Genomic DNA, 13,877 nt, shown 5'->3' with positions numbered 1-13,877 from the left:
CCATAAGTGAAGGTGAGGTCAGCCTGGGTTGGGCTGGGCCCTCATCCAATGGCTGGTGTCCTCAGAAGGAGAAGGAAAGTTGGGCATGGAGACCAGAGGGGAAGGCCATGTAACAGGGGAGGCAGACATTGGGGTGTTGCCCCTTGAGCCAGGGACTAGCGAGGACTGCTGGCAGCTGCCAGACCTGGGAAGAACTGAGGGAGGGTTCTACTCTAGAGTCTGCAGAGGGACTGACCACAGCTTGATTTTGGACTTATGGTTGCCTCAACTGTGAGAGAATCAATTTCTGTTTTTTGTTTTCTTTTTTTGGCATGTTGCATTTTAGTTCCCCGACTAGGGATCAAACTTGTGCCCCCTGCATTTGAAGTGCAGGATCTTAACCACTGGACCACCAGGGGAGTCCTTCCTGTTGTTTTTAAGTCACCAAGCTTGGGGCACTTTGTCACAACAGCTCCAGGACACAAATACAGGAGGTGGGCTGTTAGGCTCCACACAATTAGTGAGAAGAAGAATCCAGAAGGGTTGAAACCCAATCCTTCTAGGTTCTTTGCAGAAGCAAGTGGCCTCTGGACAGATGTCCATCTTGATGGTAGAAGCTGGGCCAGCGCAGGAGGGAGGAGAAGGCTGACTTGGAGGAGGTCGGCTGGGTTTCTGGAAGCCTCGTAGGGCTTCATTCAGGGCAGATGGGCTTGTTGGAGCAGAGTGGGGAATCTATAAACGTTAACATTTCTGTGTGGTTCCTTGCCAATTGGTAGACCATGGTCAACACAGTGCATACATCAGCCCAGCAGGCAGCCTTGGCCCGTGCAACCGGCAGGCGTTTCCATGGAGGTGGGTGCTGTGAGCCACGCTGCCCACCACTGCCCAGGGTCCATTAGCATCTGTGGGACACACGTCAGCTATTTAAGGGCAGGTGCCTCTGGGTGTCTCGGCAGCAGTGAGGCAGGCAGCAGGGTTGGTGGCCCCAGTAACGAGCCTCTCCTCTGTTTCACCCTAATCAGCATATCTAGTGCATCTTGAAGCTTTCGTAGAATTATTGATACTGTTAAGAACAGTAGAAATTAGTCGAGAGTTCTCATGACCACGAGTCATCTCAGGACACTGCCCGGGAGGGGCCATGTCCCCCTCCGCCGCCTCTCTTCACACCTGTCCCTTTGTTTCTGAATGAAGCCCAGGTGTTCCTGTTTTTACCCCGTTCATTGCCAGGTCTGAAAACTGTGCCAAGGGTGGATGTATGCCATTGTTCCATCTTTTGGGCATTGTTCCTCTCAGCTGGAAGTGGATTGAACATATGCTCACAGATGTGTACACACACACACACATGCTAACACACACACTCACACACACATGTGCCTGCAAGTGTACCCCGCCCCCTCACACTCACACACACACACAGTCACACACATGCTTACACAAACACACATGCCTGCAGGAGTGCCCCATCCCCACAGCACTCACACATACACACCTTGCAGCATTTTTCCTGTTAGTGATTGTCTAGGTTAATGATCACAAACTCAAAATTCATTCCTTCGATCGGAAAGTGTCTAAGATCGTAATCTGTAGTGGTCACCAGAGTCACCCCAGAATGTGTGGGGTCTTGGCAAATCATTTTTTAAACAATGATTAAAAGTCATTGCAAACAGCATGAGTCACCCCAGATCACTGGGGCAGCAGGACCATGGGTTCCAGGCACCCTGTGTGCCACAAGCCATGCACGGACCCCATGGCTGCTAGATGTGGCTCTTCTCTGGTTTCCCCACTGGCCCGGAGCACTGAGGGGGTGGACACCGAGGGGCATCAGCACACATGGAAGGGTGGGAGAGTGAGAGAAAGGGGCAGGGTGGTGCCTGCAGCAGGGGCCGATCCTGTCCCGCTGATGCTGAGGCCGTGAGGAGGGCCTGGTTTTTTCAAAAGGAAGAGCCAGCACGTAATCAGGGGAAGGATTTTTTTCCTACCTGTGGATGTGAAGGTTTGGAAAATACAGTTTGGTCCCCAAACCCTGGGTATGTCTGTCACTGAGATCCCAGGGCCACTGCTTGGCTTTGGGGTCACTGAGAGTACTGGGGTGTGAGGCACTGGGCATGTGTGCAGGGATTGAGATGGGAAAGTCCCTCCGCCCCTTACACCTCCCCTCCTTGGGCACCAAAATTTCCCCCATGGAGAGTCCTGCCTTTTCCACACCCCATTTAAAAAATAAAATTTATTTATTTATTCTATTTAGAATAGTAAGACCGGTCACTGTAGAAAATTTGGAAACTACAGAAAAAATAAGAAGACGTCTACCCGTCCCTCCGTTTCAGCCGGAACCTAAATCGGCTTCTGCAGCAGAGGCTCTGAGGCGAGGATTTGGTTTGGGCTTCTTGGCTGTGCCAAGTCAGGGGTCCCTGAGCAAGGAGGCCCAGCAGGGTGGACATGGCCTTGACTTCTGGGTACCTCTGAAGGGCCCCCTTCCTTTCAGCACGTCCGCTCGTGTCCTGATGCCCTCAGTCCTGTCTCCTGGCTCACAGGGCCCCTCAGTGCTGGGGAAATTGGCCAGGTGTCTCTGTGGGGTGCAGCTGATGCCTCCGCCCAAGGGGACACCTCTGTGGAGACCTGGTGCTAGACAGGCCTCTCCCTGGACAAGCAGTGTTCCGGAGAGAGGAGGGGCGGCTGCAGGACATTCTGGTGTCACCCGGGGTCCCCGCTTCACTCTGTCTTGAGCTCTCCAGTGTGCTGGCCCCAGGCTGGCCGCCTGGACACAGTGATGGGAGCTGTGTGAGAAATCTGAGGTCAAGGTGTCGGCAGGGCTGATCCCCCCCAAGGCCTCTCTGCTGGGCGTGTGGAGACCGTCTCCTCCTGCATCCCCACATGTCCATCTGTCCATCTGTATCCCTCTGTGGGCATCTGTGTGGTGATCCCTTCCTCTTATACAGACACAGCCATCATGGATTAGGACACACGCCAACAACCTCATTTTAATGTAATTACCTCTTTATCAATCCTACCTCCAAATACAATCACTTTCTGACGTGCCAGGGAGTGAGGGTTTCAGATTATAAATTTCATGGGGCATAACTCAGCCTATGACAAGGGGACTCATCCCCCACCAGAACCCGTCTCTTACCGGAGGCACCCACCCCCAAGCTCCCGAGACTCTGTGGGACCCACTGACCCTCTGACTTCCCTGAGGTGGGTTGGAAACCCAGCCCGCTGCCGGGAAAACCTGCCTGAAGACACAGAGGACCCCGCATCCTTAGCACCCTTGCCAGCCCCTCCTCTCCTGATGGGGAATGTCCCCTCAAAATCCAGAGCGACCGTTTCATCTGCCCTTGAGACAAATTACAGTTAAATTCTTTTGATTTGAATTGTAAAAACTCCCCTCACGGTAACGCTGGAGGAGCAATAAGAGTGAAGTTTCATGTCTGGGGCCCTTTCCTCAGTGGGGGTGGGGAACCAGTGCCTCCGCTGCCTTGGGGTGAGGACGGATGTGGCCATTCCTGCGGCCACTGACCCACCGGGCGGGGCAGCTCTGTGGTGCCTGGCCCTGTAGTGAGCCCACAGTTCCCACCGGTGGCTGTTTATCTTCCTCCAATGGCTGTTTATCCAGGATGAAGTACTGTGTGCGTTTAGTGTTCATTCAATCCTCACGCTGAATGGATGTTCCCATGTGATTTAGTTAAAGACGTCATTCTGGCTTCAGATATCATGGGTGGAGGAGCCCACGGATGGAGGAGCCCACAGATGGAGGAGCCCACGGATGGAGGAGCCCACGGATGGAGGAGCCCACAGATGGAGAAGCCCATAAATGGAGGAGCCCATGGATAGAGGAGCCCATAGAGAGAGGATCCCATAGAGAGAGGAGCCCACGGATGGAGGAGCCCACAGATGGAGGAGCCCGTGGATAGAGGAGCCCATAGAGAGAGGAACCCATGAATAGAGGACCCCACAGGAGATGTCTGTGGTCTGAGAGATGGGGTGGGGTTGTTCAGCCACAGAGACACCATGCAGACAGACACCTCTCCTGTCTCCCTTCTTGGTGGCAAGGTCACAGCTGAACTCACAAGCAGCTGCACGGCCTTTCTGACGGCATGAGCTGGGTTCCCAGGGCAGAGCGCTCTCAGAGCTGAGCCACAGGATGGTGTTCTCCAGGAGGATTTGTTGGGGATTTATCAGATCCAGTGTTTGACCCATGCTCAGGGAAGTTCTTGGGGAGAGAAACCATTGAAAATAGCGCTGTACTGTCCCCTTGTGTGAACACAATGTGGTGGACCTGTGACTGGGGTGCAGGACGGGGCGGTTGTCTCGTTGTAACGTGCTGTGTGTGGGTCAGGACACTGCTGTGTCTCCCCCACCTGCTCCCTGTGAGGCTTGGCTTTATCCTTCACTTTGACTTTACACTGGGATCAGATGGAGGCCACATTCTCCTCTTACCCTGCATATTGTATGTGGTCTCTTGGGCAGCATGTGGGGTGTCCCCAGGCAGGAGGCCTTCCAGGTCCTGGTGTGCAGGCTGACCTAGGTGGACAGGGCCCCGTTCATGGGCTCTGGGGCTGGTCTGTGCAGTGGGGGGCTGGCTTGTAGCTTCTCTGCAACTTAAAGGGAGGAGGATGTCTCCATGTGAGAAGCGACTCAGGAAGGGGCCTCAGCAACCCCATGGCTCAGCTCATGGTGTAGTATCTACCTGCAGCGTGGAAGCACTTCTGAAGCAGAAGGTTGAGGACAGCATCCAGTGGGCTCCTGATGCTCTAAGGCAGTGGTCCCCAACCTTTTTGGCACCAGGATGGGTTTCATGAAAGACAATTTTTCCATGGACTGGGGGGGGCAAGGAGGCTGGTTCAGTTTCACCCACAACTCGCCTTCTGCTATGCCTGGTCCCCTGGTCTGGGGATTGGGGCATCCATTGAGACATCCCATTAAGAAAGCCAGGCTGTTGACACAAACACCTGGACTGTCACAGGCACCGCCAGGACAGTCTCTCCTCTTCTTTCTTGATTTCCCTGTACCAGGACTTGGTGTAACCTACACCCAGTAAGGCAGAGGAAGTGTGTTAGAGTGTGTGTATACACAAGTGTATATGCTACTGGAGATCAGTGGAGAAAAAACTGCAGAAAGAATGAAGGGATGGAGCCAAAACAAAAACAACACCCAGTTGTGGATGGGACTGGTGATAGAAGCAAGGTTTGATGCTATAAAGAGCAATATTGCATAGGAACCTGGAATGTTAGGTCCATGAATCAAGGCAAATTGGAAGTGGTCAAACAAGAGTGAACATCGACATTCTAGGAATCAGCGAACTAAGATGGACTGGAATGGGTGAATTTAACTCAGATGACCATTATATCTACTACTGTGGGCAGGAATCCCTTATAAGAAATGGAGTAGCCATCATAGTCAACAAAAGAGTCTGAAATGTAGTACTTGGATGCACTCTCAAAAATGAAGGAATGATCTCTGTTCATTTCCAAGGCAAACCATTCAATATCACGGTAATCCCAGTCTATGCCCCAACCAGTAACGCTGAAGAAGCTGAAGTTGAACAGTTCTATGAAGATCTACAAGACCTTCTAGAACTAACACCCAAAAAAGATGTCCTTTTCATTATAGGGCACTGGAATGCAAAAGTAGGAAATCAAGAAACACCTGGAGTAACAGGCAAATTTGGCCTTGGAGTACAGAATGAAGCAGGGCAAAGGCTAATAGAGTTCTGCCGAGAGAACGCACTGGTCATAGCAAACACCCTCTTCCAACAACATAAGAGAAGACTCTACCCATGGACATCACCAGATGGTCAACATCAAAATCAGATTGATTATATTCTTGGCAGCCAAAGATGGAGAAGCTCTATACAGTCAGCAAAAACAAGACCAGGAGCTGACTGTGGCTCAGATCATGAACTCCTTATTGCCAAATTCAGACTGAAATTGAAGAAAGTGGAGAAAACCACTAGACCATTCAGGTATGACCTAAATCAAATCACTTATCACTATACAGTGGAAGTGAGAAATAGATTTAAGGGACTAGATCTGATAGACAGAGTGCCTGATGAACTATGGATGGAGATTCGTGACATTGTACAGGAGACAGGAATCAAGACCATCCACAAGAAAAAGAAATGCAAAAAAGCAAAATGGCTGTCTGAGGAGGCCTTACAAATAGCTGTGAAAAGAAGGGAAGCGAAAGCAAAGGAGAAAAGGAAAGATATACCCATTTGAATGCAGAGTTCCAAAGAATAGCAAGGAGAGATAAGAAAGCCTTCCTCAGAGATCAGTGTAAAGAAGTAGAGGAAAACAATAGAATGGAAAGACTAGAGATCTCTTCAAGAAAATTAGAGATACCAAGGGAACATTTCAGGCAAAGATGGGCTCAATAAAGGACAGAAATGGTATGGATCTAACAGAAGCAGAAGATATTAAGAAGAGGTGGCAAGCATACACAGAAGAACTGTACAAAAAAGATCTTCACGACCCAGATAATCACGATGGTGTGATCACTCACCTAGAGCCAGACATCCTGGAATGTGAAGTCAAGTGGGCCTTAGAAAGCATCACTATGAACAAAGCTAGTGGAGGTGATGGAATTCCAGTTAAGATATTTCAAATCCTGAAAGATGATGCTGTGAAAGTGCTGCACTCAATATGCCAGCAAATTTGGAAAACTCAGCAGAACTGGAAAAGGTCAGTTTTCATTCCAATCTCAAAGAAAGGCAATGTCAAAGAATGCTCAAACTACCCCACAATTGCACTCATCTCACAAGCTAGTAAAGTGATGCTTAAAATTCTCCAAGCCAGGCTTCAGCAATACATGAACTGTGAACTTCCAAATGTTCAAGCTGGTTTTAGAAAAAGCAGAGGAACCAGAGATCAAATTGCCAATATCCGCTGGATCATCGAAAAAGCAAGAGAGTTCCAGGAAAACATCTATTTCTGCTTTATTGACTATACCAAAGCCTTTGACCTTGTGGATCACAATAAACTGTGGAAAATTCTGAAAGAGATAGGCATACCAGACCACCTGACCTGCCTCTTGAGAAACCTGTATGCAGGTCAGGAAGCAACAGTTAGAACTGGACATGGAACAACAGACTGGTTCCAAATAGGAAAAGGAGTATGTCAAGGCTGTATATTGTCACCCTGCTTATTTAATTTATATGCAGAGTACATCATGAGAAACACTGGGCTGGAAGAAACACAAGCTGGAATCAAGATTGCCGGGAGAAATATCAATAACCTCAGATATGTGGATGACACCACCCTTATGGCAGAAAGCAAAGAAGAACTAAAGCGCCTCTTGATGAAAGTGAAAGAGGAGAGTGAAAAAGTTGGCTTAAAGCTCAGCATTCAAAAAACTAAGATCATGGCATCCAGTCCCATCACTTCATGGCAAATAGATGGGGAAACAGTGAAAACAGTGGCTGACTTTATTTTTCTGGGCTCCAAAATCTCTGCAGATGGTGATTGCAGACATGAAATTAAAAGACGCTTACTCCTTGGAAGGAAAGTTATGACCAACCTAGACGGCATATTAAAAAGCAGAGACATTACTTTGCCAACAAAGGTCCGTCTAGTCAAGGCTATGGTTTTTCCAGTTGTCATGTATGGATGTGAGAGTTGGACCGTAAAGAAAGCTGAGCACAGAAGAAGTGATGCTTTTGAACTGTGGTATTGGAGAAGACTCTTGAGAGTCCCTTGCACAGCAAGGAGATCCAACCAGTCCATTCTAAAGGAAATCAGTCCTGGGTGTTCCCTGGAAGGACTGATGTTGAAGCTGAAACTCCAATTCTTTGGCCACCTGATGCGAAGAGCTGACTCATTTGAAAAGACCCTGATGCTGGGAAAGATTGAGGGCAGGAGAAGAAGGGGACGACAGAGGATGAGATGGTTGGATGGCATCACCGACTCAATGGACATGGGTTTGGGTGGACTCCGGGAGTTGGTGATGGACAGGGAGGCCTGGCGTGCTGCGGTTCATGGGGTCGCAAAGAGTCGGACACGACTGAGTGAACTGATACACAAGTGTACGTGTGATTGTATGTATATAAATGTATATGTGTGCATGTATATACACACATGTACACGTATGACTACATATATGGACATCTGTGATTATGTATATGCACGAGTGTGTGTGTGGACACATGCCCATGTATGATCACATGTCCGTGTATGCATGTGTGATCATGTGTACAGTGCACACCTAAGTATTATGGGTGTGAACACCTGTGCATATGTGTGACTGTACATGCATATGTATGTGTGTGCATGCACAGATCATACATGTGGTTGGATGGATATGTAAGCATGTGTATGCATGTTGCATATATGCTACACATATATGTAAGCGTGTGTGTACGAGGCCTCAGTGTATATGTAAGCATGTGTGCGTATGTTGCACGTATATATAAGCATATGTGTATGGGGCCTCGGTGCATATGTAAACATGTGTATGTATATTGCATATATGCTACATGTATGTGTAAGCATGTGTGTACGGGGCTCAATGTATATGTAAGCATTGTATGTATGTCACATGTATATGTTAACATGTGTATTGGGCCTCAGTGTCCATATGTGGGCACGCGTATACATGCATGCAAGTATGTGTATGCTTGTGTAGCCATGTGTGTGGACCTATGTCTGATTGTGTGCATATGTGCATGTGTGTGCACAAGTGTTAAATTCAGTAATCACCGTAGGAAGCTTGATTGAGGCAGTTTGGTGAGGCAGGTATTCAGTAGGCAGCAGACAGAAGGTGCTCTTCAGAGCATGGCCTCACGGATGGGGAGAGCAGATGATAAAACGCCAGTACAGGAGGACATGCAGGTTGAAGGCATCTTATCTGAATGCCTGATAAGTTTGGGTTGTAGTTTAGCCTAAGCTGCGGTGTGCACTGGCTTTAGCAACATTAAAATGATAAACAAAACTAAGAAGAGACGTGGAACCCAAGGTCCCTCTCTGGTATGGAACTGAACTCAAGAAGAGATGGAACATTTCACAGCCCCAAAATGAATTATTCAAAGAAGTAATATTCTGGAATTCACCAGAGGGAACAGATACTCCAACACACAAATGAAATGTCCACAGAGCTCAGACTATGCTGAAGGCTCCTAAAGTCAGTTTTTAGAGCAGATGCTATCAGCGGGACAGAGATGGAACCCACAGCTCTGGGAAGCACTGAGGGGTCTAAACACATGTGGGGAGGGGGTGTCTGGACTGTGAACTAGATGGGGCTGGGTCCCCCCTTGTGGGCGCTGGTCCACCCAGAACATCCTCAGTGCTTGTCCCTAAAACAGAAGCAGCAGCAGAAGGACCTGAGATGGGGCCCATCGTTTCCTGAGACAGGGATCCTGAAATGTGCTGAGTAAACAGGCTCCTTGTCCTACCTGCCCATTTTGATGTGGAATCCCCACCCCTGGAAACCGGCTCAAGCCTGTGGTTGCCTGTGTCCCACATGGATTTCTTGGCTCACACCGCCTGCAGCCTGACTGAGCCACCTCCAATCCCATGTCCCCGAGCATAGCCACCAATGTCCCCCTAGCAACTCACAAGGAGGACACGCACGTCCCCAATGCTCCGGGCACTGAGCTGACATCTAATGCTGAATTACATGGAGGCACTCAGCAAGTCACTCAGGCCATCGCTCTAAGACACACAGGTGAGGAGGGCACAGTGTCCTTGTCTCACGTGGGCACCAGGGAGATTCCTGAAGCAGCCCAGGATACCCAATTCCACCAAAAAAAAGCTCAGACCCATTTCTGTATAAGAATATATTATTTAAAAGACAGTTTAAAAATAAAAATTCTGTACAGCTTGTGAAGTCCTGTTTTTTTTGTATCAGTGAACAAAATGGTTCTTAGAAAATGATCTCGTGGTGGCAGGCACTCAGGACCACTTTTTCCTGCATGGACGATACTGCGAAGCTCGGCCGGCCGGGTCCAGGGCAGTAGTCTGCATCTCTTTGCTTTCTTCAGGCACAGTCTGCTTGGAAAAGGGAAAAGATGCTGGTTTGTGTTGGTGGGATCAAAAATGTTCTGGCAACACCACAAATGTCACGGCATCACACACAGTGAGCAATTTTTCTGTATCAGAATTCTCTGCTCATTGAACAGCTAAAACAAGAAGAATGAGATTATTACCTCTAGTTTAGAGACTGGGGCTCTGCGGCTCAGAGAGGTTGAGACGCCTGTGGGTGTCACTCAGCTTGTAATGAGCAAAGCCTGGACTCACATGGTGTGACCAGACCCCATGGAGACTGAATGGACTGGTTTGCCTTCTGCCTGGACTGAATGAACAGCCAGGATCCACAAGTGCAGAGAATGTGCTTGTAGTGACATAAGCAAAGACTTTATTTCTGAGAAGCTTTGAAAAATGTTTGCCCTTAAGTGGTACCTATGCTAATCAGGATGAGATGGTTGGATGGCATCACCGACTCGATGGACAAAAGTTTAAGCAAGTTCCAGGAGTTTATGTTGGACAGGGAAGCCTGGCGTGCTGCAGTTCATGGGGTTGCAGTCAGACATGACTGAGCGACTAAACTGACTAATGCTAATCATCGATCATTTTCTGTTAACCTAGGCATGACCCCTTCTTTCAGAACCTAATTATAAAGATTATACGCTAGGAAGAGACGTTCCATTTAAAAACATTTGTACATTTAGATTTCTTTCCTTCCTTCCCTTCTTCCGTTCTTCCCAGCTTTTCACGATGTCCCCATTTCAGTCTGAAAACTAGTCAATCCTGAAGGGAATCAACCCTGAATATTCATGGGAAGGACTGATGCTGAAGCTGAAGCTCCAATACTTTGGCCACCTGATATGAAGAGCCGACTCACTGGAAAAGACTCTGATGCTTGGTAAGATTGAAGGCAGGAGGAGAAAGGGATGACAGAGTATGAGATGGTTGGATGGCATCACCGACTCAATGGACGTGAGTTTGAGCAAGCTCTGGGAGAGAGTAAAGGACAGGGAAGCCAGGTCTGCTGCAGCCCGTGAGGTCGCATAGACCTGGAGACAACTGAGTGACTGAACAACAACTGAGATATCATTCAGAACAGCATTACCTTCACTCTGTTTCCCAAGGTCTCTGCTTTTCTCTCTTGACGTGGCGTTCCCAGACGTCAGGCTCTCAGCCTTCTGCTGTGACCAGGACAGAGCACACAGGAGGTGACAGACAGTGAGTGAGTAACTGCTTATCTGCTCAAAAGCTTCCTGGCTCAGGAGGTGCTAAGACATGTGAGGAGACGTGCAGCTGGGGGCACTTCCCAGACACAGCTCTGCACGGTCTCCCTTCCCGGACGTTGGAGGCCTTGCCATGTGGCCTCCACTTGGTCTTGGACAGTGAGCTCTCGCCGGCTGCAGGGGCAGCCCCAGAGCACTGGCCGTGGTGGATGCTGAGTCCATGGCCCTGTCACCTCTTTTGTGGGTCAGCTCTTTCTAGGGGCAAGAAGGGGCCATGCAGGGTCCTAGTGGTCTTCTGGGCAGCCAGCTTGGGACCTGGAGACTGAGGCCTTTGCCGTGATGGGTTGAGGCTGGACCAGGGGGGCCAGGCCCGTCAGCCCTCCTGCCAGAGGGCGTGGCTGGGGAATGTCTCCTCTTCCATCTGTTCTCTGCATCATGTGCTCTTAGGCTTTTGGGGTTTTAGGACCAGTCTGACTTCCTGGGAGGAAAATCCGACTAGAGAAATCAGTTGCCAGCTGGGATTGCCCATCGACACGAAAGCACCACGGTGCATCTGGCATCGTACACAAAGGAGGTTGAGAGGGTTGAGAGCCACCCGGGAGGCTCAGCAAGGCACGGTGGGAGTTCTTGGCTGAAAGGCAGGGTGGGGGCCCTGCCTGCAGCGAGTATGAAGAACAAACGGCATGGGAGGGGGCCCTGGGGGCCAGACAAGGGGGGTGCCAGGCAAAGCCCAGGGGGGACCAAGCCCGCAGCAGCAGGGAGGTGGCTCCTGCTGCACTGGGCACCCAAGCGATGCGGGGAGGGAGGGTGGATGGAGGGGAGGCCACACTTGAGTGACTGGATGTCACAGGGGCAGGTCCCAGGGGTCCCAAGTGGCAAGGGGCCCTGAAGCAGGTCTGCACCCTCTGGGGTGCTGCCTGGGCCATATCAGCTCTTGGGGCTTCTCTGAAAGCCTCCACCCCAGCTCTGAGCCTCCCTGAAACACAGGACCAACCCCAATAGCCAACGAGAGCCAGATCGGGTCTTTCGATCCTCCTCAAGGTGCCACCAGAATCCCATGGCTGGGTGTGGTGGTGGCATTTCCAGAGACAGGGAGTCTCTTCCATGGCCTTGCTTCTGAACAAAGTCGGCCCTGGGAGCAGGGAAGGTGTCTGCATGGGGCCAGAAACCCGCCCTGAGGGGACGTGGGCGGCAGAGGCTGTGATGCTCTCGAACCCCCGTGGGCGACCACGACCACAGGGCACAGACTTCCCCCAAGGCTCTGTGCCTCCCATGCCGTGAGCTCCCTGAGGACAGGACACCTCTGCATCGGGCCTGGTGTATCTGTGGGACGGACGAGTTCCGCTGGAGGCCCCCTGGGTGGTGCAGCCGGGCGGGGTGGGGCTGTGGACCCCAGGCCCTCACAGAGGCCCTCACCTCCTTCACGGCATCATCCATCTGCTTCAGCTCCTCGTAGCGATCTCGGGACTCCCACAATGGCTGCAGCATGAGCTCCTCAACCATGGGGAAGAGCTGCGAGAGAAATGACGGCTGTCAATAGGCCATCACCCTCAAGGGAAGTGCATCCTGGGAAACTAGCTGCCCGGAAGGCGTGCTTCTGTCCGGGGGGCACTCTGGACCCTCTGGGGTCATGGCTGGGGCGGAATCCAAGGTGCCCGAGGCGCAAGGCTGGCTGCTCATTGGCTCCTGGAGCTTGTGGGGACAGAGCTGTTGGGGATAGAGCACCCCACCTGCCTGTTCTGAGTCCACTCTGTTTCCTGCTCTCACACTTTCCACGAGTACCTGGCAGAAGCCACTCCCTCCTTCTCCTTCCCAGAACCCTGACATCCCACCGAGGACTCTCATCTCCCAAATGCCAACCTCGCCAACCTCACTATGGTGAGGAGGAGTGAAGGGACCCACACAGGGACCGGGACCCCCTCTGCCCGCACCACGCGGGGGCCTGGCCCTGCCTGTGGCTCTGCCTCCTGCCTGCAGCACCCACGGCCCAGGGTCCACCTGGTGAGCATGCTTTGTCTTTGAGACTCAGCTCTGAGGGGGCTGCCTCTCCCTCTGAGGACCCCCACCCCCGGTCCCAGGAGGCACAACGCCTGCATCCCCGCCCCACGGGGCCCTGTGCACACAGCCCCCAGCCCAGCCTGCTCCTGTAAGGGAGGAGGGCAGGCCCACCATCGCCACTGCTGGCCTGCACCGGCCGCCTGTGGGGTAACGGTGCTGTGGGGCTTGAGGAAGGGTGTGCTGAGGTAGTTCTGGAAGGCTGCTGAGAACAGCCTGGGGGGCCCAGGCCAAGGTAGGCGGGGCTCAGAGGAGGAGGCTTGAAAAAGGTGGGACCAGGAGCCACGGGCCTCTCCGGTAAGGCAGAAGTGCCCAAGAGGATGGGCGACTGCCCAATGAGGCGGTGGTTTGCCCTGTGCTGGGGGCAGTGGGGAGCCATGGAAGGTTCAGGAGAGAGGCAGAGACTGTCTCCTTACTGAGGATTAATGTGATCGCTCTGGGCTGTGGGGGTGGGGGAGATGGGGGCGGGCAGGTTAGAAGGTTCTTCTGAAGGCAGAGATGAGAGGCACTGACAGGGCCCTGATGGTACCCTGGGAGGGGGCGCTGGGGTGGCTCCAGAGACATGGTGGAAGAGGGCTGCCTGGCCCGGGAAGGGGCAGCGAGAGGCTCTGCGGTTTTGCGGCTGGGTCACTGCTTGGGCTGGGGGGTGGGCACAGAGGCTAGAAGA

At 51.5% G+C, this 13,877-nt stretch overlaps 1 protein-coding gene across 3 annotated transcripts in view; it reads right to left on the bottom strand.

The window, feature by feature from the left end:
• Positions 1 to 9,730: 9,730 nt before the first annotated feature.
• The window catches only part of PDE9A (phosphodiesterase 9A), a 106,697-nt gene continuing 102,550 nt past the window's right edge, over positions 9,731 to 13,877 (bottom strand). For 2 of the 3 annotated variants that reach the window (XM_081574234.1, XM_081574235.1), the window contains 3 exons: positions 12,572 to 12,667; positions 11,038 to 11,110; positions 9,731 to 9,956 (listed from right to left, as the gene is read on the bottom strand). In XM_081574234.1, the coding sequence (XP_081430360.1) occupies positions 9,946 to 9,956; positions 11,038 to 11,110; positions 12,572 to 12,667 (180 nt within the window). In that variant the 3' untranslated portion in view covers positions 9,731 to 9,945. Of the gene's footprint in view, positions 9,957 to 11,037; positions 11,114 to 12,571; positions 12,668 to 13,877 lie in introns of all 3 variants that reach the window. The other variant, XM_081574233.1, reaches the window with a different exon arrangement.

The sequence above is a fragment of the Giraffa tippelskirchi genome, chromosome 2, assembly GCF_054371585.1.
Source record: "Giraffa tippelskirchi isolate mGirTip1 chromosome 2, T2T-mGirTip1v1.2.pri, whole genome shotgun sequence".
NCBI lineage: Eukaryota > Metazoa > Chordata > Mammalia > Artiodactyla > Giraffidae > Giraffa > Giraffa tippelskirchi.
This window is presented reverse-complemented; position numbering and strand designations above follow the sequence as displayed.